Source organism: Ahaetulla prasina, chromosome 4, assembly GCF_028640845.1.
Source record: "Ahaetulla prasina isolate Xishuangbanna chromosome 4, ASM2864084v1, whole genome shotgun sequence".
NCBI lineage: Eukaryota > Metazoa > Chordata > Lepidosauria > Squamata > Colubridae > Ahaetulla > Ahaetulla prasina.
Window position 1 is genome coordinate 22577184 of NC_080542.1, and position 24368 is coordinate 22601551.

General features: G+C 45.0%; 1 protein-coding gene across 2 annotated transcripts; it reads right to left on the bottom strand.

Moving 5' to 3' along the window:
- Nucleotides 1-5471: 5471 nt before the first annotated feature.
- Nucleotides 5472-23320, bottom strand: CA11 (carbonic anhydrase 11). 2 transcript variants are annotated; one of them, XM_058183585.1, is made up of 10 exons: nucleotides 22902-23319; nucleotides 22153-22320; nucleotides 21232-21306; nucleotides 17563-17705; nucleotides 11504-11689; nucleotides 9901-9996; nucleotides 9716-9788; nucleotides 9032-9186; nucleotides 8709-8874; nucleotides 5473-6495 (listed from the first exon to the last, which is right to left on the bottom strand). In XM_058183585.1, exons 2-10 carry the CDS (start codon nucleotides 22241-22243, stop codon nucleotides 6461-6463), a joined length of 1020 nt encoding a protein of 339 aa, XP_058039568.1. In that variant the 5' UTR covers nucleotides 22244-22320; nucleotides 22902-23319; the 3' UTR covers nucleotides 5473-6460. The 2 variants fall into 2 exon arrangements, with proteins under 2 accessions (XP_058039569.1, XP_058039568.1); XM_058183586.1 differs by lacking the exon at nucleotides 8709-8874 and having other exon boundaries at nucleotides 5472-6495; nucleotides 22153-23320.
- Between the last annotated feature and the right edge of the window lie 1048 nt (nucleotides 23321-24368).

A 24368-nucleotide genomic window follows, 5' to 3' on the forward strand; every position in this document is an offset into this window, starting at 1 on the left:
TAATTGAGGGGAAGAACCTTGAATGAATTTACGTTATATTAGAAACTAATGTCAAGCAGCTAACTCCTTAACCTTACATATTTGAGAATGTGAATTTTAGCTAAATAGACTTTACAATTCAGAGGTAAATTTTGAAAGTATTCTTGGGGGGAAGTGACATACCCATAGTTTGGGGGATATCTGTCCTTGGGGCTGACAATGTTATACCCCTTACTTGGAGGTAGACAGGCAGTACTGAGAAGGATTCCTGGGGGTACCAGGAGGTTTCAATAAAGGGTAAGGAGCAGGAAAAATGAATTGTCTCAGTACTGAAGTAGATGCTATTATATCACAACAGGCCAGCTTTTTGATGCCTTCCTTTTTTCTCCTGCCACTTGAGCAATGGTTGAGATGCAGTTGTGGCTGAGAGTTTCTGCATCTTAGACAACAGCATCGAATTCTCCCTACTTTCAGAGTCCAGAGCTCTCATTAGGAACAAGTTTCACAAGAGGGCAGTAGAATCCATCTTTATGGATTTTCCCGCTGGCTAAATCTTAGGCTGATTCATACTTAATTCTTTTTTCCTCAGGTAATTCTGTCTTATGGGGTAACAGCTTTACACATAATTATTTCTGATGGCCCAGTTTCTCAGTTCTTGCTTTTTGCACCAGAAAATGACTAGCCCCATGGGAGTGGTAGTTAATAAGGTCACTCTAACCATTTATTTCTGTTCTGCAGAATGTAAATCTTGAAATCCACCAGGTGCTTCCTTTTTTTAATGTTGGAAAAGCAACTACTGCCAGATCTTCATGAGGCAATTAAATTGCTGTGAATCCCAATGTGCTGGAAGGCTAGAGCATATACTCTATGGATGGGCAGAACGAATAGTAATAAGGAATAATCAAAACACAGTTTCTAATTTGAGCCTTGCATTTGGGACCAGTTTACTCCATAGATTTACTCAGTTAAGCCTAGACACCCTCAGAAGTTGTTTCCTGGCCTTTAGGAAAATCCTTGTCTAAGCTGAATATCAGTGTTTTGCACTACAATTGTACAAATGAACATTAAAAAAAACCTTGCTTTGTTCATTTGTTGCATTTCCACAGGTCATTCTTCTACCAAATTTAAAGTGATTTATCCTTCTTGTTTGAGATAGGTTAGGCTAAGAAATCTGATTGGTCTGAAGTCACCAGTGAACCCTGAGATCGGATGAGAATTCAAACTTGGATTTTTAGATGCTCATCCAACCCTACTTCCAATTCTGAGACAGGAATGGAAAAATTCTCTTTTGGATTCAAATGCAGTGAAATTTTGGTGACTTACCAAGGTCACCGTTGGTTATTTAATCAATAACTTACGGAATTTGCTTTGTCTGTTCTGTGCTCCCCCAAACTAGGAAACTGATGGAGAGAACCTCACAATTAAAAAGGGACAATCCCTAGATAGTCACTGCTTTTGATGGAAGTAAAATTAACACAGAGATCATTGAGAAGTCATCCCAGATCCTCAATCTGTGCTTCTTTGAATGCAGACATGATCTGTGGATTTGGGGATCAGATTTTCTTTTTAAATATCACCAGCAAGTGCCCGATATAAAATTGTCTAAGTGTTCAAAGATTTATCTTCCCAGTACTGTAGCTCAACTAGTTGTTTTTTTGTTTTGTTTTTGTTTTTGTTTTTTTACATTTATATCCCGCCCTTCTCTGAAGACTTAGGGCGGCTTACAGTGTGTAAGGCAATAGTCTCATTCTATTTGTATATTTACAAAGTCAACTTATTGCCCCCCCAACAATCTGGGTCCTCATTTTACCTACCTTATAAAGGATGGAAGGCTGAGTCAACCTTGGACCTGGTGGGACTAGAACCTGCAGTAATTGCAGGCAGCTGTGTTTTAATAACAGGCTTCTTACAGCCTGAGCCACACCGCGACCCAGTAAAACCCAAGTGCTTCCAATCCATGCCAAGAGAATTTCTGATTGACCAAAACCATTTTTTGCAATTCTTTGAGGAAAAGAAGTTATGATTGAAAATGAATACAAAAACTAAGAGGCAGATATCCTTATATGCTTATTACCCAGAGACTGGTTTGCTAAACCAGATCTGCCTTCAGTTCAACCTAGTTTTAAAACAGAGGTGAAAGTTTGAAACTGCCTTGCTGCCAAACTTACCACTGCTTTGGCATTAAAAAATGTATTTAGTTATGAATCTTTGAGCTGCATCAAACACTACCTCAGGAAGTCCCATTTTCACTTGCAGTGCTAAATTCAGATGTGTGAACAGGATGAGTATTTAACAGAGAAAGGGTTGTGGTGGAGTGACCAATAGATATGATCCTCGAAGGTTGAGGTTGTGGTGGAGAGTTGTGAGAGGATTGTGGTGGAATGAATAGCAGATATGATTTTCACACAAGTGTTTGTGAACATCAGGACTAGTTCAGTGGTGAAATCCAATTTTTTTTACCTCAGGTTCTGTGTAGGTGGCCTGGTGGGTGTGGTGTGGCTTGGTGGGCGTGGTAGGGGAAGGATACTGCAAAATCTCCATTCCCTCCCCACTCCTGGGGGAAGGATATTGCAAAATATTTTACATGAAGAATTCTCCAGTCCTCTGAATACAACAAAATATGCCACCAGACTTGAAATCCTGGGCTTAGAAAATTTAGAACTACGCTGCCTTCGACATGACCTGAGTTTAACTCATAAAATCATCTATTACAATGTCCTTCCTGTCGAAGACTACTTCAGCTTCAATTGCAACAATACACGAGCACACAATAGATTTAAGCTTAATGTTAACCGCTCCAATCTTGATTGCAGAAAATACTTCAGTAACAGTTGTTAATACTTGGAATACACTACCTGACTCTGTGGTCTCTTCCCAAAATCCCCAAAGCTTCAACCAAAAACTGTCTACTACAGACCTCACCCCATTTCTAAGAGGTCTGTAAGGGGCGTGCATAAGAGCACAAGCGTGCCTACCGTTCCTGTTCTATTGTTTCCTTTCGTTATACCCAATTAATATAGTTATTATATACTCATACTTATATATATGCTTATATATTGTATAGTTATTACATGCTTATGCTTATATATACTGGGTGACTAAATAAATAAATAAATAAATAATCTCCATTCCCACCCACTCTGGGGCCAGCCAGAGGTGGTATTTGCTGGTTCTCTGGACTACTCAAAATTTCCGCTGACAGTTCTCTGAACTGCTCAAAATTTCCGCTACCGGTTCTCCAGAACCTGTCAGAACCTGCTGGATTTCACCTCTGGACTAGTTTATTCAGAAGGGAAGAAGAGCTGCGGAGAAACAGTAGGAAAGAGATGGAGAACACAGAGGGAGTATCACATGGTCTATCTGGCACTGTATCAATTAGCAAAAAAAGGCTACCCTTTGTTGTTTTGAAGTTGGGTTGATCTGCCAGTTCAATCAGATTCCAAATGTGTTATTTCAAGCAGCCAAAAACCCAGAGGGTCAAATCTGGGATCATTTCTATCTTTTTGATGCCAGATTATTTCAACTATCTATCACTCATCATACCACATTGATGACTGGGTGGGTGTAAAATAATATTTTATCAATTGTTCTGGGAGACTAGTAGAAGGGCATTATATAAAAATTTTAAAGCAAAAAGCCTACAGTCGTAGAGCTGGTAGATTAATTCTGTACTTGCAATGGTCCCCTTGAGTTTTGGTAGATATTTTTTTATCAGGAACTCCAAATGCCCAGCATATTTTGTGCATAGAGTTATCCATAAACAACTCTCCATGGAGCTGTTATAAGGATTCTTAATTCTGAACTGAGTAGGGGTTGTCATTGAAAAACTATGTGAGTCTGCACATCTGCACAAAGTTCTATCTAGGAAGGATGACTAGGCTTTCTAGGTAGGGAAAGGCACATTTTTGCTGTGTGTATGCATTTAAATGTGTATGTGAGAGACAGAATGTGAGAGTGGAGTCCTTGGTTTTCATTGAGCTTGGTTGTTTTTTTGCAGAAAACAAAGTCCAATCAAGCAACCACCAAGAACACCCCCACCAATACAGATGGGCAGGCCACTTATATATAAACAGACAGTAAACCCCGCTCTCTTCTAACACTGATGATGTTGCCTAGCTGGGCAATGAAACATCTACAAGAAAAAGAAATCAAGCTCAGAGAGCACCATCCCTCGGCTACAAATATTCTGTTCTATTGATATGCGAGAGTTGCAGCATTTCCTATGTATGCATGTACAGTATATGAGTGTGCGCGTGTAAATATATTCCTACTTCTAAGTAAGGATCATGATGTTATTAAAGTAATTGTAAAATTTTGGCTCTGGGGGATGAAAGTTTCAGGTTGCTTATTTTGTTCGCACCGTTTCTCCAACTTTAGGAAGGTTTCCCACACAACTTTATCATTCGTATTTCCTGTCATTGCTTTAAAAGGAAATTTTCACAATGTCTGGAAGTCTTGAAGTTCTACAGATGAAGGAAGAAGATATATTCAAATTCTCTGCTATGGAAACTCATCTGGAGAGCACTAATTTAGATTTTTTAATAGTTTCGTTTCCAAAAATTCTGCGACACCTAGCAGTGGCTCATCTCTCTCTTTCAGGATTGAATTTATTTCATTTGAAAAAGGAGAGATTGTATCTCTGAGCACTTATGTTATGATCATGTTGATAGCTTTCTTGTGGCATCAATGGCCATAAATGTTATTGGGTCTACATAAGAAGGGAGCGAGCTGGGAATCTCCACCGCTTTGCAGAAGAAAAGGCAAATGAAGAGAGCAAGATCTATTTCCCCTTCTGTCCAATATGTTATTCCCATTCCCTTTGACATCACAATTTTTATGATGTGAATCAGGGCACCAAAAGTGTGGTGCTGTTAAAAAAAGTCAAGATGAAACCCACCCCTTTTTACACTGTGGTAAACATACATTAAAAAAGGAGTGGGGGGGGCACAGCACTTCAATCATGCAGTTGCAGCCACCAATTTTTCTTGGACCTTCCTGAATGTCTGTGTAACAAATTCCAACATGGTGTAAATTGGGCCTTAAAAGTGACAGATTAAGCCAGAGGTGTCAAACCCAAGGCTGGGGGGGGGGGGGCTGCTGGATCTGGCCCATTGGTTGCTTAGATCTGGCCTGTGGGGCTGCCCTGGAAACAGCGAACGACCAGGCCACAGTGCCTCTGCCAGCGAAAAACAGAGCTCAAGAGGGCTGCGTGCGGCCCTCCTGAGCTCCCTTTTCACTGGCAGAGGATTGCAGGAGGTTGTTGCAGCCGAAAACAGAGCTCAGGAGCCCATTTTCACAGGCAGAGTGCTTAGGCTGCCACAGGTGCCCCTGACGCGAGTGATGTTGACCTGACCACGCCCACCCGGCAACCCCCCTCCTCCGAGGTCAAACACAACCCTGATGTGGCCCTCAAATCAAGTTTGACACCCCTAGAATAAGGGGTGTCTCTAAATCTTAAAGGGGTGTCCCTTGTCTTAACGAAATAATTTCACTCCAAAGAAAACAAAGTTTGTTTGGAAAACCATTGTTTTTCTTAAGTTAATAATACTCATCAATATTCAAAAGGTGGGTTTGTTTGGCAATAAAAATATTCCCTCTGCTGTTTCACAGTTAGGGGTGTTGAAGGCCATTCAGAATGAAATGATAAGGACAGATTCCATATTTTATCAGTTCTCTCTCACACACACACCCCAGGATAGAGTGGAGAGGGATAACAAATTTGTTTTGTTTTCCACCCCAGATTCTTTCAAGTTTTACCCAGATTAAAGCTCCAAGTTAACTCTTCTTAAAAAGAACAACTGAAGCTTAGAGTTTGTGGGGTTACATCATGTAATGCAGTTCCCTCCTTTTAAACTTCCTGAGATTAATGGCATTTTACGTATCAGAGAAAACTATCCCACTATAATTTTGACTCCCAAGGCTCCTGCAGGTCTCAGAATATTGAGGTCCCCAAACGTATTGGGGTCTCACTAGGATATTATAAGGATATTCCTCTGCATTTCTAAAGTGCATTCAGTATTGGGAATACAACTGTCTGCCTGATACACTTTAGCTCTGTATATAATTTGGGGTACATTGCCTCCACCTGACATTTATGACCAATAGAGATTTTGAATAAATTTGATCTCCAGAATAGGCAGCATTGCTTTAGCAAGGAGGCAGTGCAAAGATTCTAGTCCTCACACTTCTGGATGTTCTCGCCTTCTTTAAATATTAGGCTATAGAATTGGGGGAGACGTGCCATATTCTGCAAATTAATAACCCTAATTTCATTGTTTAAGCTTTTGGCAACCCAACCCTATTGTGATCAGAGTTTTCCAAACACCCCAAGGCAAGTATTCCAGCCTGGTTCCCTAGTACCCCACATATTGCCTTTCCCACAATGGAAGCTGTGGCAATCATTCAGAGATGGGAGGTTGTAGCTTCCTCGGTTGGACACTGAATTTTGAGCGACGGACACACTCAGGAGCTTGCAGCAAAACTACATGCCTGGTTTGGGAGGTTGTGTTCCATCAACTGCAAAAAAGAAGGGGAAGAGAGATGAAGAAAAGAATTAGACCAGAGGTCTTCAATCCAGGGGCAAGAAAGGTCTTAAAGTGGGGCAAAACTCACTTAACAAATGTCTCTCACTTAGCAACAGAAATGTTGGGCTCAGTCGTGGTCAAGGACTACCTGTAACACCTACTCTAATCGCCTGCACAAAACAGGAGTTGCTTCCTGAAATGAACATCTCACTGGTTCAGCCCTTTTGTTCTTCTTGCTCTGGCTTAAATAAGAAAGGAAAACTGGCAAACTTTGGGTAATTTCACCTTGCACTCAATCCAAAGAGATGCCTCTGCTAGCTCTTGCAAGCCCAACAGGAAAACTTTAGCGAGTCAAAATCATCATGGTCTTTTAATCCAGAAAAAATGGGATGTACATCCCTACTGGGATAAGGAAGGAGGGGAGGGGGATTCTTCCTTTTCTTTACAGTTGTCAAGAAGTTTAAGGTTTGTTTCCATGCTCCCATGAGTGTAATCATTGCAGTCTCTCCTGTTCTCCTACCAGCCTCTCTATCAGACTTTCTGTCATTTCCCTGCTTTGGGTCATATTCGTTGGGCTGATTTAAAAAGGAAAAAAAAAAGAATGTGAATAAGTTAAATAGACAAAAAACTCCAAATGGTTCATAATTTGTCCAATAGAGCAGCCTGGGTTGAAATGGACATGGAGAATAATGATTAATGACTGGAGAAATGGAGGTGCGCTTGGCACAGCACACACTAGATAGGTGTGTTGGCCTACAATGAAATGAAGTGCAGAAGGAAGATGACCAGTTGCCCCTTGTCCCCTTCTTGAGCCAATGGAGGTTGGAGAATGCTGCTTTTGATGGGTGGATAGAGGATAGCCCTTCATGGCATGGTGGCTTGAGGAATCGTCTCACCCCACTGGGATCGGCCTGTCCCACTCGTGCCAGGAGAGGAGGAATGCTGCAGGTCCCGTCAGTCCGATTATTCAGACTGGCGGGGTCCAGGAGGAAAGCCGCCTCAGCTGTTGCTCCTGCCTTCTAGAACATCCGCCCCTCCCATGGGAGGTTGGCCCCAACCTTTCTGTCTTTTCATAAGGGCCTAAAGACATGGCTTTGCCAGTTCGGCTTGGGGCCTCAGTGGGGAAGCAGCATAATAGAGGGGGTTGATTGAGTAATAATAGATCGCATCTCCCCTCCCTCCGCCCCCACCCTCCCCAGCTGTTTTTAACTTTTTATGTTTTAGCTTATATGTAAAGTGTAAGCTGCCCAGAGTTGGGTCTATGACAATTCGCCATTGCCAACTTGCCACGGCCAACTTGCCACGGGACAATTCACCGTGGGACAAAAATTACACCAATACTGAAGAAATCGTGGAACAGAATCATTAAAGGATGCCAAAGGAGGGTCAAAATGAAATGTAAATGGCCAAAATGAAAATATTTTTTAAAACTATTTTAAATAATTAAATTGAGCTGTTGAATTGTCCTGCAGCAAGTTGTCCAGTGGCAAATGGACGGTGGCGAGTTGGCTGTGGCAGTTGCCCCATTCCACCAGAGCTATCCTATGGTGAGATGGGTGGCTAATAAATTTTATAAACATACCTGGTTGTCATTGATCTCACAAAGGCTTTTTAAATCTGACAGGTGGGCAGAGTCATGAAAAAGTCTATGCTACAGGGCTGACAAATTATTTACCAATTGTTCTTATCTTCAGGTTGGGATAAATCATTTTACTTCCCCAGATAAAGGACAAAATAGACTTCCGCCTTTCCAGTTGCATTTATAAGCCAATTGGATTGTCTCTTCAAGGTGACAACATTGCTGGTGACCTGGTGACATCTGAGAGGAGCAGTCTAGCTTATATGTTTCAGGGCACACCCTATGTTGTTATAGATCTTGTCTGCAAACATATGGATGATCACTAGGTGGCACTAAAGGGTCAAGAGTTTTTGCATCTCTTTTCTACTATCTGAATATTTGCAGCCCAAATACAGTGGCTCTATTTGTATGAAAGCTGGGGGAAAGTCAGGTTTAGGTCTTGCTCAACTTTGAAGCTCCCAACCTATCTTGCATTAGTCCCCACCACTCAACCAGATAACGGACTTAAAAGAGTACATCTTCCACTTTAAGAAACTTTCAGGAAAACTTAAAAAAGAAGAGAGACAAAGAAGTGGAATGGGAGTATAGAAGAAGAGCTCTTAACATGGGATTCCTGGGTCGCATACCATGTAGCCTGTAGGAGGCCCCTTTGCAACGTTTAGTGGGGCGCCGTGGGTCTCGGTTGCCCCGAAGGCTTCGGTGTAAAAGGGGTTGGAGAGGTCTTGAGTTGTCACTCATGCTCCGGAAAATTTGAGAAGGGAGGTTCTGACTGAGAAGACGAAGGGAGTGAATCTGAAGAACAGAGAGATGGGAAACAAGTGCTCAGGAATGGTGGAGGGCACCAGGACAGCAAATGGGGTCAAAGAGAGCAGGGAAAGACAGGCTTTGGGGAGTGACAAAAAGAGAATTAAAGAGAATTTGTCCATCATTGATGGGCCCTAGGACCTACCTGAACGGAGGTAATATTGATGGGACGGTCAATGAGAATCCAGGTGGCAGTTTCGTAGCATGGAGGGGTTGACATGGATCCTTGGTAAGTGATAAAACCAAATGTCTCTGGATAAAGGTCTTCAAGGCTCAGATCGTGTAGAAGATAAGCATCATCTGTTGAAATAGGTTTTGTGGCTACCTTAAGAATGTGGGCAGAACTCTGCTGGTGAGATCCATTTAGTTACCTGTTGTGATCTTTCTGAATACTTCCAAGAAACTAATGAATCGGTTAGACATTGGCATCTGAATGCAGTTCTTTTTAACCTCCTTATTTTATTGTGATTTTTTTTTAATCTAGGGAAAATGTTAATGTATACTGCAAGTCCATGGATGATATGCCATATGCTAAATAAATAAATAAATACTAATGAATAACTCATCAAAAGTAGCAATTCTACCATTTGGCCACAGAATCACGTATTCACAAATTTCATGCTGTCATAGTCAACAGTTATATCCTCCCTAAATCTTTTGCTGAAGGTAAACAACTACTGGGCACAGCCAAGCTTTGCTAACATCAATATTCCAAAAGGAACTCCCACCCAGTCCCCTCCAGTCTTAAAAATTTCAGTTTTCAACGCTCAGCCACCTTCGCAAACAACTTCCTTATATGAGCCACATCTGTCATACTTGCTTCACTTACTCTTATAGGAGATCCGGGTAATTGTTTCTCGGTTTAACAGCCTGGTCAGGAAAGAGTTAGGGTTTGGTCCAATCTGCAAATGGAAATCCATCCAAGATATTGCTCCTTGCTGCCTAACTTCCCACCTCCTCTCCCCTATTCAAGCCCCACCTGATGTCCCCTTGCAGCCATGGCAAGGCACTTACATTGGCAAAGATAGAAATGACAGCTAAACCATTGGGATTGCGCGAAGCCTCTGAAATATTGGGGTAGAGTTCTTGGTTGTAGTGGATCAACTGCACCTAAGGGAAAGGAAAGAGGAAAAAGTGATTCTTTCCAATTCAGTTTTACTTAGTAAAAGTAATGTGACAAATAGCTTTGGAGCCAGGCTATTTGAAGGATTGCCTCTCTCTTATCACATCCACCCAGGTCACTGGGATGGGAAGTCAGGGTATGCTATAGGTCCCATCTACCGCAGTAGAGATGCAAATTTGGTGAGACCACAAAAAGGGCCTTCTTGGTGGTGGGCTCTCTCTAGGGCAGGGGTCTCCAACCTTGGCAACTTTAAGTCTTGTGGACTTCAATTCCCAGAATTCCTCAGCCGGCTTTGCTTTGCTGGCTGAGGAATTCTGGGAGTTGAAGTCCACAGGTCTTAGAGTTGCCAAAGTTGGAGACCCCTGCCCTAGGGAACATAATTCTCCCCAAGTTATGATTGGCCCCCACCCTGTTGCTTTTCCAAAAGGCCCTGAAGATGTGGTTTTGTCAGGGGGCCTGGGCACCACAAATGGAGATAGAACCCATCAAGAGGTTGATTTGACTGTGTTGCTGGTGACACGGATGGGGTGGGATTTTGTGGGGTTTTATGTTGTGAATTTTTAATGTTGTGAGCCACTCAAAGTCACCTGCATATGAGTTGGCCATATAAATTAGTTTAATAAACAAATAAGTAAATAAATAAACTAATACTTTCTCACTTCTCCTGATCTGTCAAATTCAATTCGGAACTGTTAAAAACTCACTCCAAAATTTGTATCTCTTCTTAATTCATACTTCTTGAAACGTTCATTTTTATTTACAGTTTTGCTTAATGCAGTTACTGCAAACAATTCTTCCTAATGTAGTGCATTTTTGTACTATCATGGTCTGGTATTAAAAGTTCTCATTAGATAAAGACAAGGAACAAGAGGAAACAAACCACGTGCAGCTAAGCCAGACAATAATTCTGAGTTGATTTGTGGTATTTGCTTACCCAGAAATGTGAGATAAATTTGCATTCTAATACAAGCGAAACTAATTTTTATCTCAGTGCCAGTATATATACGCTGGCCCTGTTTGCATAACTTATTTAAATGACTGAGGCTAATGGGTAGCTGAACACTACAATGCAGTCAACTGCAAAGCTATGGGAGATTAATTTTAGCCTAAGAAAGCCCTGAGGTTGTTTCAAACGAAACTAACTCTTCCTCATCAGCTGTGTCACGCAAACAAAAAAGAGAGGACTCTAGGGAGGTAAGTTATCCTCTCTTCTTGCTCCCAAGAGAGAGGCAAAGTCCCAGAGTGGCCAATGTAAAAAAGGAACTTCTCTAGGTCTCTCTCTCTCTCTCTCTCTCTCTCCCTATCGTCTCTCTTCTTCTCTCCTTCCCTCTGTCTCTCTCTCCCTCCCTCCTTCCCTCCCTCCCTTCCTCTTTCTTGCTACCCTTTCTACCTTGCAGATTTTGATCAACCTCACCCTCCCATCAATACTCCTGACTAAACCTTAAGTAAATCTTCAGTGGTGTTACTCCTGTTTGAACCAAGAGTTGTATTCACCTCAGCAGAAAAGCTGTCACCATCTATACGGTGTTCTGAGCCAAATCCATCTTCACTGCCAAAATGCAGCCTTATTTCTTGGAGCCGGTGACTATACGGCAGAGGTCCTCCTGAAACATTAACCAGTTGTACCGGATCTGGACGAAAAGAGACATGCCGACCTGTGTTGTACATGGTTCCACTAATCTGCAGGAGAAGATAATAGTGACAATAGAGGCTGTTTCCATATCATATACAGGGCATCCTCCTTCCAGAATCCCCTGCAGCTGCCATGTGAGCATCTTCTGCAAAACTTATCCTAAAAGGGAAAGATCGATGATTGGGAGAGAAGTTCTTTACCAGTGCTGGATAAAAAGCGAGCATCATCATCACCTAGTTCAAGGAAGGAGGCATCACCTTCTTCCTCAGGGGCATTAATCATCTTCCAAATCCAATTGCTTATCCCACCTCTAACGGTCTGAAAAAGCCAAAGTAAAAATTCAGTCTGTGGCTGGTCAGACTCCAGCCTCAATCTGCAAAGCTGAAAAGACTTCCAGATCAACTTGAAGACCATGTCCTACAGTGGTGGGTTTCAAATTTTTTTACTACCGGTTCTATGGGTGTGGCTTGATGGGCATGGCATGATGGGTGTGGCTTGGTGGGCGTGGCAGGAGAAGGATACTGTAAAATATCCATTCCCACCCCACTCTGGGGGAAGGATATTGCAAAATCTCCATTCCCTCCCCAATCCAGGGGAAGCTGGGACTTGGGAGGCAGAGAATAGATGGGGATGGGGCCAGTCAGAATTTTTACTACCGGTTCTCTGAACTACTCAAAATTTCCACTACCGATTCTCCAGAACTGGTCAGAACCTGCTGAAACCCACCTCTGATGTCCTACTGCCTTCTACCAAAGTGGAATGAGCATGAGCTGACTTTGTCAGTGAAATGTTTAGCACGCTTGTCGTGGCACTCCCGTCTTCAGTCCCATTCTGTCCCTGAAGGGTACAGGTTGCCTTCAAGAGGGCCACTTTAAGGCATTCCATTGTGGAATGGGACAACTTGTCATGGCCAACTTGCCACAGGACAACTCACTGCGGACAATTCAACAATTCAATTTAATTATTTAAAATAATTTAAAAATTACTTACATTTTTGTCATTCACATTTTATTTATTCCCTCCTTTGGCATCCTTTCTTTAAAAATTCTATTTGACTATTTCTTCAACATTAGTGTAACTCTTGTCCCACAGAGAGTTGGCTATGGCAAGTTGTTCTGCAGTGAGTTGGCTGTTGCCAGTGCTGGGCTTCAAATTTTTTAACAACTGGTTCTCTGCCCTGACTGGCTGGGTGGACATGGTTGAATGGGCATGCCTTGGTGGGTGTGGTTGGGGGGGTGTCATGTGACTGAGTGGGCATGGCCAATTCAATGTCACTCATGGCAAGATGGGGCAGCGCAGGCGGCCGAAGCAGTAGTGGCCGGAGCCTTAGACTTACCTTTGTGCAACAACAGCAATGGTGATTCTTCGATGCCCCATCTCTTGCTGGGTCTCGCTGCCTAACAGAGTTTTTAAAAATGTTTTTCCAGCAGGAAATAGTGGATGGCTAATTCTGACCTTTGTTGGTGCAGCTGGGCACACAACCACACCCCGAGACACTAGCCTGCAATCGCTGCCTTTTTTTTGGCATGAGAAGCCTGTAGCCGCAGGTCTTTTTCAGTGCAAGAAGCCTGCAGCAGCTGCTGCTTTGCCGGTGGAACCGAGGCAGCAGTGGCAGCTGCAGGCTTCTCACGCCTGCAAAGAGCAGTGGCTACAGGCTTCTGGTGCCAGCAAAGAGGTGGCGGCTGCAGGATAGTCACACCAGCAAAGAGCAGGAGGGGCAGCAGTGGTGAAATTCAATTTGTTTTACTACCAATTCTGTGGGCATATCTTGGAGGGCGTGTTGTGGCTTGGTGGGCAGGGGAAGGATACTGCAAAATCCCCATTCCCACCTCACTCTGGGGTCAGCCAGAGGTGATATTTGCCAGTTCTCTGAACTACTCAAAATTTCCACTACCAGTTCTCCAGAACCCGTCAGAACCGGCTGGATTTCACCCCTGGGCTGCAGGCTTCTTGCGCCAGGAAAGAGCAGTGACTGCAGGCTTATCACGCTGGCAAAATGTGGCAGCTGCAGGCTTCTCATGCCAGCAAAGAACAGCGGCTGCAGGCTTCTCGCGCCAGCAAAGAGGTGGCGGCTGCAGGCTTCTCACACTTGCAAAGAATGGTGGCTGCAGGCTTCTCGGTGGGGGGACGACACAGTGAGGCTCGGCTGCCTTTCAGGCCCTGCTCTTGGTTGCCGCCTGCTCGGCCTTGGGTCCTGCATCCAGCCTGCAACAAGGGGACTTGCCGCTTCCAGGCCAGCCCAGACAGCGGATGGGCACAGGATGGCCCTTGGGGAAGGCATTTTCTCTCAGGCCTCCCACTCAGAAGGCCCTGCTGAAGCTGAAGATGGGCCCAAAAGGTGGCCGAGCCTTGCTGTGTGTTGTCCCCCCCAGTGAGATGGTCCTTTGGCGAACGCAGTGAGCCTGGAGCAGATTTTCCTTCCCTACCTTACCTTCTAGCCCATGGGGCTTGCACCGTTCTCACAGCAGCAACCTGGCATGTGGGTGGCCGCCCGGGGAAGGCCAGAGCCAGGGACTGGCATGTCACCCGGGCCCCAACTCAAGGTGAAAAATGAGTGGGTGGCATGCAGGTGGAAGGATGGCGAGAGTGAAACCTGAAAGGTAGCTGATCCTCACTGTGTCCGCTCTGAGGCGGCCCTTCAGCCGAGCGCCTTACCTTCACAGGCAGCCATGGTGAGCAGAACAAGCAACGTGTGGAGATCAGCTGGGCTGTGTGGCCGGTGCGGTAGGCCATGGCAAAGGCAGGCAAGCGGGTGAGGCATGGAGATCAGCTGGGCTGCGTGGTCTGGGCGAGCAAGCCAGAGAGTAGCTGGGCACGGGTGTGACTCTAGCCATTGGCCAAGGCAGGCAAGGTGAGATAGAGTGGGGTGGGGTGGAGTGGGGTGGGCGGGGCCAGCCAGTGATGGGATTTGCCGGTTTGCCGAACTGTGCAGAATTGTAACAGCCGGTTTGCCCGAACTAGTCCAAACCACCAGTAGCCTTCCGTTGGCTGCAGCGAATTGTCATAGACCAAGGGTGTCAAACTAGATTTAAAGGCCACATCAGGGTTGTGTTTGACCTTGGAGGCCTGGGGGGCATGACCAGGGGGCGTGGCCAGCTCAATATCCGTTTTTGGCTGTGACGGCCTGCTGCAGCATTTTGACAGCAAATATGGAGTTGGGGGGTGTTGCGGGTTGGCCTCGCTGAGCTCTGTTTTTGCTGGCAGAAGGCTGCAGGAGACCATTGCAGCCAAAAACGGAGCTCGGTAGGGCCGCATGCAGTTTCTCTACAGATCAACTTCCTTCTGTGATGTTTGTGTCTTGACAGTTAAACTTCGGTTGCTTACAGATCATAAAATGGGTATCTATGATAATTTGGCTACTCAACAAGTCCACTTTATGGTTCACTACGACCTATTAATAGACCCGGTGCCCCTTGAGATGTGACAAAAACAACTGGCAGCATTCTGGTGAGGGCAGAAAAGATGTTAATTCCTTTCCCTGACCAAGCAGGTGGAAGGCAAAACATCCTGGGATAAACTGGACTTATGAAACTCACGCTCTTGTCACCTCCCGCCTGGATTATTGCAATGCTCTCTACATGGGGCTCCCCTTGAGATGCACTCGGAGGCTTCAGTTGGTCCAGAATGCAGCTGCGCGGGTGATAGAGGGAGTCACACGTAGCTCCCATGTGACACCTCTCCTGCGCAGACTGCACTGGCTTCCTGTTGCCTTTCGGGTGCATTTCAAGGTTCTGGTAACCACCTTTAAAGCGCTCCATGGCTTGGGACCTGGGTACTTATGGGACCGCTTTCTGTTACCTCATGCCTCCCACCAACCCGTATGCTCGCACAGAGAGGGCCTTCTCAGGGTGCCGTCCGCCAGACAATGTCGGCTGGCGGCCCCCAGAGGAAGATCCTTCTCTGTGGGGGCTCCCACTCTTTGGAATGAACTCCCCCCTGGTTTACGCCAAATACCTGACCTTCGGACTTTTCACCGTGAACTGAAAACATATCTGTTTGTTCGTGCGGGGCTTTCTTAAATTGTAGTTTTAAATTCTAAATTTCTCTCTGGTTTTAATTGGGGTTTTTTAGATTCTAAATTATTTTAATTTCGGCCACACTGTATAATAATAAGCTTTTTAATTGTATTTTAACTGTATATTGTTTCTTTTTACTTTGGCTGTACACCGCCCTGAGTCCTTCGGGAGAAGGGCGGTTTATAAATCTAATAAAATAAATAAATAAATGAATAAATAACAACATGCAGTTGCTGTGTTATATAAAATAGCATATCAAAGGTGTTGGACTTGGAGAGGGCTTCTAGTTCCCCTTCAGCCATACAAGGCCCCTCCCCTGGGGCGCTTTGGGCCAGTGGTGAAATCTGAACCAGTTTACTACCGGTTTGCTGGCTGCGCATGCACACTGTGCACAAGCATTGTGCACCATGCACCAAATGTGAGGTGCGTGCGCAGTGCATGCCAAAAGGAGGCATGGGGTACGTAGAACAGCACGTGTGTGTGTGTGTGTGTGTGTGTGTGTGTGATTAGCTGTGGCGCGTGATCTTTTTCTTTTTAATTTTTAAAAGCATTTTTTACAACCTTTTCTGCCGAATAGGTTGTAAAAAAATGCTTTTAAACGTTTTTTAAAAAAGGCTCTGACGATCAGCTGTGATCGTCAGAGTCTTTTTTTTTAACCTTTTAAAAGCGTGTTTTACAACCTATTCGGTTGAAATGCTTTTAAATGCTTTTAAAAGTAAAAAAAAAAACAAGGCTCCGATGACCGAGCAGCTCAGCTGTGATCATCGGAGCCTTTTTTTTAATCTTTTAAAACCATTTTTTAAAAGAAGTGGCAAGCGAGGAAGCGGATGACTGGGCATTGGGTGGGTCAGGGATTTTTGCTACCAGTTCTCCGAACCATCTGCCGCCGTTTCTACCCAATCGGCTGATCTGGACTGAACCAGGAGCATTTCACCCCTGCTTTGGGCCAAGTGGGAAAAATAGGAGGGAGTGTTATCAGCTCCTGAAGGAACGGCAGAATGTAAAGGTAGTCTTTGACTTACGACTATTTGTTTAACGACTATTCAAAGTTACGACGGCAGTTTAAATAATGATTTATGACCAGTTCTCGCACTTACGATTGTTGCAATATCCCTAGGATCCCAAATTCAGGAGTTTGGCAACTGGCACATATTTACAACAGTTGCAGCATTCTGGAGTCATGTGATTGTCATTTATGTCCTTTTCAACTGGTTTCCAAGAAGCAAAGTCAAAGCCAGATTCACTTAACGACCATGTGATTCATTTAACTGCATTGATTTGCTTAACAACCAGGGCAAAAAAGTTCATTCAAATTGGGCATGACTTCCTTAACAATCAGCTTGCTTAGCAATCAAAATCCTGGTGTCAATATGGTCATAACCCGAAGACTGCCTGCATTTCCCCTTCCTTACTGGAATGCTATTCTTTCCCCCACAGCTTACATCCAAAGAAATGAATCTCGGAGCAATTCATTTAAACATCTTTAGGAATTCTGAGCCCAGGGAGGGATTGGGAAGGAGTGGATCTTCCCAGGACTTCAGTAGATTCATCTTTGCACACCATCTTGGGGATTTAGATGAGGAGGGCAAAACAAAAGGGTCGATCTCAGATTCTGTCACCAAATAATATGAGAAAATCTGGAATGAATCCAAATGTTTCAATGCTGGGTGAAGTTACTTGCACTTAGGTGCTACGGAAATTAGCCATTAATGCAACTCATTTTGTTTTACGATAATGGCTGCACTCCTGGGTCACCTATGCTTGCAAGGATAGCCTTTCCCAACCTGGTGCCCTCCAGAAGGATTGGAGAGGCAATGCCCCGAATCCACTTTTTGCAGAGAGCCTCAGACAAGGAAGGCTGAGCTGGGAATTATTTTCCATCAACCTTAGAGATCCAGACGCACCTTCTTTCCACCAATGCTCAGTCGGAGAGGAGGGAGGAAGGGATCAAAAATCATTTGACTTGTGTTGACATCCACAGGGGACTGGCGTTTGCCAATGGCACAGAGGCTCCACGCTGAATTCACGAGACCCCAGAACGGAGGACCTAAAGAGAGAGAGAGAAAGAAAGAAAGAAAAAAAGAAAGAGAGAGAAGAGAGCAATAAAAAACAAACAAACATATTCTCCCAGCCCAGGAAATATTTTTATCCTTGGCTCTCTAGGGTGCAATTATAGACAAGGGAGAGTGTTGGCATCAGGGGAGCCATTCAGCAAATGCACCTCTGTCTATGTGTTTGTGTGTGTGTGTGTGTGTATTTGTTTGAAAACAGCCTCCAATGTGTGTGGGCGGGTGAAGGAAGATTACAAGCACTTCAGTGTGTTTCCTCCTCATCTGGTAGCATCTGTGCACATAGCTAATATAAAGAAGCAGAATATAGACGGGAAGCTGGATGGAACTGCAAATCAATGTAGGATTAAATCTGAGGCACAGAAGGACAGCAATGGGGCAGTGAGGTTGGAAATGGCCACATTTCCCTGAAGACCCTCCGGTACTTGCAAATATAAAATCAGCAGGGGAAACTTGTGTCACTAATTCCCAGAACCATTCCTGAGCTGCCTTAGGAGATTATCACTGAACAGGCATTGTATTGTATCTGTTCTTGGGTTGCCTCAGCCAGTCCCGAACGGACACTTCCCAGTTGTGCTAACTGCAATGTCCATCATCCCCAGCCCAAGGATCACAGGAGCCATAAGCCACCAGGATGAGAAAGACTGTGCTATTTTGACAGAATGCAAATTGTCATCAGGTGGTGCATTAGAATCAATACACACAAACTGTACACACTGAAGTAAATGTGTGTGCCTGCACAAATACAGAGATTTTTAGTACCCCCCCTCTTCTCTCTGGATGCCCTTTTTAAAAAAAAAAAAAATTATAAAGAGACAAAACGTGTATGCATGCCATTTAGTCAAACTATGTTTCTAGGCTGCCTTTCCTGGGCATATTTCATGTTCGTATGTGTGTTTGCTGGCTTGATTCAGTCTCAGCCCCTCGGTGGTTCCGGCAGATTTTTGTATCCTCATCTATATGTGTACACTTAATTATTAATTTTTTTCCTTTCCAATCAGAGCTTTCCCTGTTCTTCCTTTTGCCACCTTCCCCGAGGCTGGTCGGGTGGGTGGGGTGATAGAAGAAGAGAACCCCTTGTTTTTTCGCCCCACACTCACAAGCCCACCCCATCGGCCCAGCCACCCAGCCACCCACCCATCTACTGTGACGGTTTCTCTTCGCCTCCTGTTCGCTGCATTGCTGGAACAAGCAAGGGAGATATTAAATATTAATGCAGCCTCTTGCAGTTGCCAAGCTGAGCCCAGCCCCCCACCTTAGCTCTGCACTGTGTACAGCTGCGGCGCAGTAGCGCTCTCCCCCCAGCCACGTCCCCTCCCTCGCAGGAAGACCACAACGTTTCTCTTCCTCTTCCTCGGCACCACCACCCTTGGGACTCTGCGAGGCGTCCCCAGCCTTCGACGCGGGAAGGGGTCACGCGTGAGGCAGCTGTTCTCCTCTGGCCTTCCCTTCTAATGGGCTGCCTAGAAGGGGTGCCAAATTTCCATGCTGAGGAAACCCCACTCCTGAGCTCAGAATAAATTATGCAGATGCGCTCCAAATTTGCATGGGCGAAGCTTGCCTAAAACTAAAACGGGGAATTGATTTTCCCCAACGCCATGTTTGGAAGTTTGGAAGAAGCCCTAGAGGGGGAAGGAGAAAGGAAAGGTGATCTAATGCTAGCTGAGAAATGAGACTGAACAGGGATGAGAAGGGAGAAAAGCCATCAAAGCTTCCAAACAGAAGGGTGAGAAACCAAACAACAGTCCATTCCTGATCCAGGGAAATATTTTCACTGACATCCAAAGGAATCTATGGGGAGACAGTCCCCAAAATTAGTATTGCAGCCACCACCACCATATAATAAAAATATCAACTCATTTTTTTTATTTGTGTGCTATAGGTAGCATAATATAAAAGGGATGGGAGCTTTCAACACATGACTATGGCCAACATATTGAATGTGTTGCCTCTCTTCCCCCCTCCCCACCCCAAAAAAACCCTCCCTGCACCCATTCCCCACTATTATCAAATGCTGGCCGTCCTTGGACACACTGTTTTATGTCAACTGATGAGGGGTAGAAATGAAGTATTAAATAAAGGAAGTGCTGAATTTATTAACGGGCCAATATGCAAGACTCTGTTGGTTCTGGCTGAGATATGGAAAACAGCAAACTTTGAAAATTGGGCTTAGGAATGCCATCCCAGGAGCAAAAACTCTTAACCAGGAATATGGACCAGCAATCCAGTTCTTTTATCAGCCTGCTGGTCTGTTTCACTCAGTCATCATTCATTGGTTATTTTCTATATACTTCAATTTTGAACTGTCTGCAGATATCAAATTGCCTGCCGGGTCAGAGGATTTGCATCCTTCCATAATTGTCTTCATGACAATTCCCCATTCTCCCCCCCCCACTTTTTTTTAGGTATGCTTAGATGGATCAGGGTAAGGGATCATTTCTGGGAGAGATGCTAAGGGCTTGCAGGCCAATGTAATAAGCCTTGTAGTGGCCCACAGCACCAGCAATCAGATGCCTCTTATTATCATGGAAGCATCCTCCAGTTTGGGCATAAATAGAACCATTTCCCCCGAAACAAAAATAAATATTTAAGCAACTGATACACGGTCTGTCTTCTTGGTCCTTCTAACCTTCGAAATGGCAAGTAAAGCTAAAGATATTTTTTTTTTTGAGTCAAGGTTGACTCCTAGTGCCTTTAAAGGAACTGCCATATTAATTTCTTGGCAATGATACTGGGAAGTTGGCCATTGCACTATCTTGGAAGCTTTTTTTTCTTTACTCTCCAGACTAGCCAAATTCCTTAGAATTTCCTAATAGTCTACTCTGCAAATACATGCCAGGTCCAATTCTGCTAAGTCTTTTGAAATTAGTCAAATTTGGCTTGGTGCTGCCCCCTAGCCAAGTTTTAAGAATGTAAGAAGCTCCTTTAAATCATTTTAAATGATTGGGTCATTTGTCCCCAAACCAAGTAAAATGCAAATTTATTGGTCTACATTTCCCAAAATTTCTATGCCATCAGAGAATCTTGGAAAAGATCGTTCAGCACATCTGGATGGAACCATGTTGGAAAAAGCCGAGTAACATCAGAGTTTCCAACGTAAGTTTTCTTGTCAGTCATTCTTTGAACCTTTTAGCTGGAATTCTGAATTCAAAGCAAGTGTCTTCTGCTAAGCCCTCTTTGAAAACATCAGCCAAAAGAAGAAATACCAGTTCAGACTTGATTACGGATCTTTACAATATTCTGTAAACCATACAGCATTGGTCAATAGGATGTTGTAACAAAAAAAATAAAAGACATGTATTATACATGAGGGATATTCAATGGCTCCAATACATGTTTCGGTCACAAGACAAGTGAATTCATGGCAAATGTCTCTCTCATGAAGAGGTCACAGTCCTAGAAGGAATATGTAGGATGAGAGGACCTCAAGAGGACATCTAAAGCTACTCTTTGTTCTTTGGAGCGTTTGCTACCACCACTATCCAGGCATGGAGAATTTTGTACCTGGCACAAAGCTTCCGTGAAGTGTTTCCTTGTATGCCCACCAGTCCTCGTAGGTTTTTGCAGGAACAAATTGCACTAGAAAAAGGAGGGAGGAGAGGAAAATGAAAGGAAAAAATGGTAAATTAGCAAAAGCAGTTGGTGAGAGGACTGGAGCAAAGAAATGGCATATATCTTTCTCTCTGTTTGCCACTCCTCATAATCCCATAAAGATTATCTAAACTTCTTTCCCTTCTCTTTGTCCTTACTTCCTGAACAGATTGTCCAGAGCCCAAACTGCAAATGCTGAAATGAGGTACCCACACTGGCAGGCTACATCCCCAGCGATGGGAAACATCCAAAAAATGAGAACAAATCAAAGCTACTCCTCAACAGTATGAAATACGGAGAAAGAAACTTCACATGCTCAGAGACACTTTTGCCTCTCCATTGGTGTCACTTCTTCAGGTTTGTGTCCCGAGGCTGAGACAGAACAGCACAGGTGTGATCTCAGCCTGGGGATCAATTTAAGCTGTGGCTGATCAGGTGTTGGAAAAGGTGCATACAGCAGATGGATGAAAAGCGAGAGGGAACGGAAAGAACGTGAAGGAGAACATTTTCCCCTTAGAACAATTGATTGATTTTGCCTCTGATTAACCAGTATCCATAAATGAGGGGATCTTTCTTTATGCACGAGGGAGGGAGGGAGGCACTCACCTGCTCACAAATCTGAATGAAAAAAAATTGTGCATGTATATAGATGGGGGGGGGGCAGAGGTGTGAGAGAGTTACCCCTGACTGTGATTCCACTGGGACTGGCTTCATCCTTTTGTTCATCCTTTCTTTTTACAACAAACAATTCATTCTCCCACCCCGCTCCCCAGTCAAAAAAAAACCCATTCCAAGCTAATCTCCCCCACCTCAAAATCCCTTTCTCTCTCTTACCAGCCATACAAGTTGCTCTCAGCAGCAGCAGCAGCAGCAGCAGCCCTGGCGCTCCCAGCAGGCAGAGCCCCCTGCCAGGTCCGGTCCACATCCTGATGGGTCAGGAGGGGGCTTAAAGCCGGAGCTGTCCCCTCCTCAGCATCCCGCGGCAAAGACCCCGTTCACAGCCTCCGGAGAGAGAGACGGAAGTCGAGCTTCCTGGCGGCCGGCCCTTATGCGCCCCGCGAGCGAGCCCTCATCCTCGGAAGCCCCCTGCCCTTTCCATGCCCTCTCGCTCTCCGGTTCCCTAGGTCTCTTTCCTTGACGCCTCCATCTTCATCTTTCTCCTCCTCCTCCTCCTCCTCCTCCCGCCCTTTCTCCTGGGATACCACCAACTCCCCCCACCCCGCCGCCCACGTCAATTAGATGCGGAAGATGCTCGGGTGGCGTCCGGGGAAGCGAAGGAGCTCCGGCCGTGAAGAGTTTGTGCGCTGTGGAGAGGGGGGAGAGCGTGTGGAAGAGCTGCGCCCCCCCGTCCGCTGCCTCCCCCCGCCGAGGCGCCGGAGTGGCGGGACTGCCCGCTCCTTGTCTGGGGGCGCTGGCGCTGGATCCGGAGGGTGGCGGGAAGGAGACGCTGCTGCTGCCCGCGAGGCGTCCTTAACTTTACTTCTTTCTCGCTATCTTTTCTTTTCTTTCTTTCCCACCGCCTCTCCCTGCCTCCCCGCGGACTAGCCTCTTCCGCGCTGCCCCCTCTTCTTTCCCCGGCTTACCTTCTGCTTTCCTTCCCTCTGCTCTTCTCGCTTTTATTTTCTCCACCTGTCTTTCTCACCCCCCCTTTTTTTTCTTATGTTCCCCCTTTCTCACTCTTCCTCTTCTCCTTCCACCTTCCCTTTCTCTGCAATCCAGCTTTTTCTCTGCCGTCCTCCTCAGTCGTTCTTCTTTCTCCCCACTTCTTCTTATTGGGGGGGAGGGGGCGCGGCTCCTTGCCTTATCTCAGATCTCTCCCTCCTTCCCTCTCTTTCTCTCTCTGTTCCTCTCGGGCTCCCCTTCTCTTATTCCTCCCTCGCCTGTTTTTCTCTCTTTCCTTCTCTGCATCTCCTAGCCAAACCCGCCTCCCCCCTCCTTTTCTCTCCCCCCACTTCTAAAATGCACAGATCTTCTCTCCTCTCTTTCCCTTCCTCACACCCAGGGGACCCGAAGAGATGCAATTGAGAGAGGGAGAGAGGGAGGGGGAGGAAGATCTTTTAAGGTGGATTGGAAGACGGGTGGATTCCCCGAAATTGGTGATCTCAACTTATGTAGATGCAGTGAGATAACATTTCTGTTATCCATTATGTCATTCCAGGGGAGAGGCTGAGTAGTTCACCCAACAAAAATGCCATCTTACTCCATTGTTCCAGAAAAAGGACTGGGAAAGATGGGTGAGAATCAGGCTGTAGCCCTAAAGCTGGTGTCCAGCTGATTCACATGAACATAAACTTGAGGTCACTAACTGGAGACCTCTGGACCAATTTGACTCTTGATCATTTTGGCCAGCACAAATTGGAAGCAAGGGAAGATCTGGGGTGAAAATGGAATATCTAGCAAAGGATAAATTGGCATCTCCAGTGTCTACATGACTTGAAGCTTGTCCAACACTTCTCAAAACCCTTGCAATGTGAGCTTGAAAGCACGAACCAATTTGGAGAGAAGAATTTTTCTACCAAAAAAAAAGAATATTTGTAGCTCAGGGTTGAACTGTGGGGTCCTCAGTGCTCTCTACGCTTGGCTGTTTTCTTGCAGATGTTTCATTATCCAACTAGGTAACATCATCAGTGCAAACCCCATTCCTTCTAGCACTGATGATGTTATCTAGTTGGATAATGTTTCATTATCAGTGCAAACCCCATTCCTTCTAGTACTGATGATGTTACCTAGTTTGGTAATGAAACATCTTCAAGAGAACAACCAAGCTCACAGAGCACCAAGGGCCAAGAAATTTTTCTACATGAAAATGGGTCACGGGTGTCCTAGGGTAGGGTGGGGTTTAAAAAAAGTCTAGATGGCAGCTGCAACTGTGGGGTAACATCTTTTTTTGAAATGTCACACATGTGTGGAGAAGGCAAAATAGCTTCTGAGGAAAGTGGATGTACTAGGAAGACGGTGATCTAGGGTTAGGAGGAGAGGCAGACCAAAGTATGAGGAACCATTTTCAGAAAGAGGTGAATTTTGACATACTTGCATTCTTTTTGTGCCTA

Excerpts from the sequence above, each read along its gene's own strand:
- CA11 (XM_058183585.1), bottom strand. The coding sequence starts at position 22,243 with ATGTGGACCGGACCTGGCAGGGGGCTCTGCCTGCTGGGAGCGCCAGGG. Across the intron at positions 17,706-21,231 it reads TCACGGAAGCTTTGTGCCAG|GTCCTCCGTTCTGGGGTCTC; the intron begins GTACAAAATTCT and ends CTCTCTCTTTAG. Across the intron at positions 11,690-17,562 it reads TGAGCATTGGTGGAAAGAAG|ATTAGTGGAACCATGTACAA; the intron begins GTGCGTCTGGAT and ends CTTCTCCTGCAG.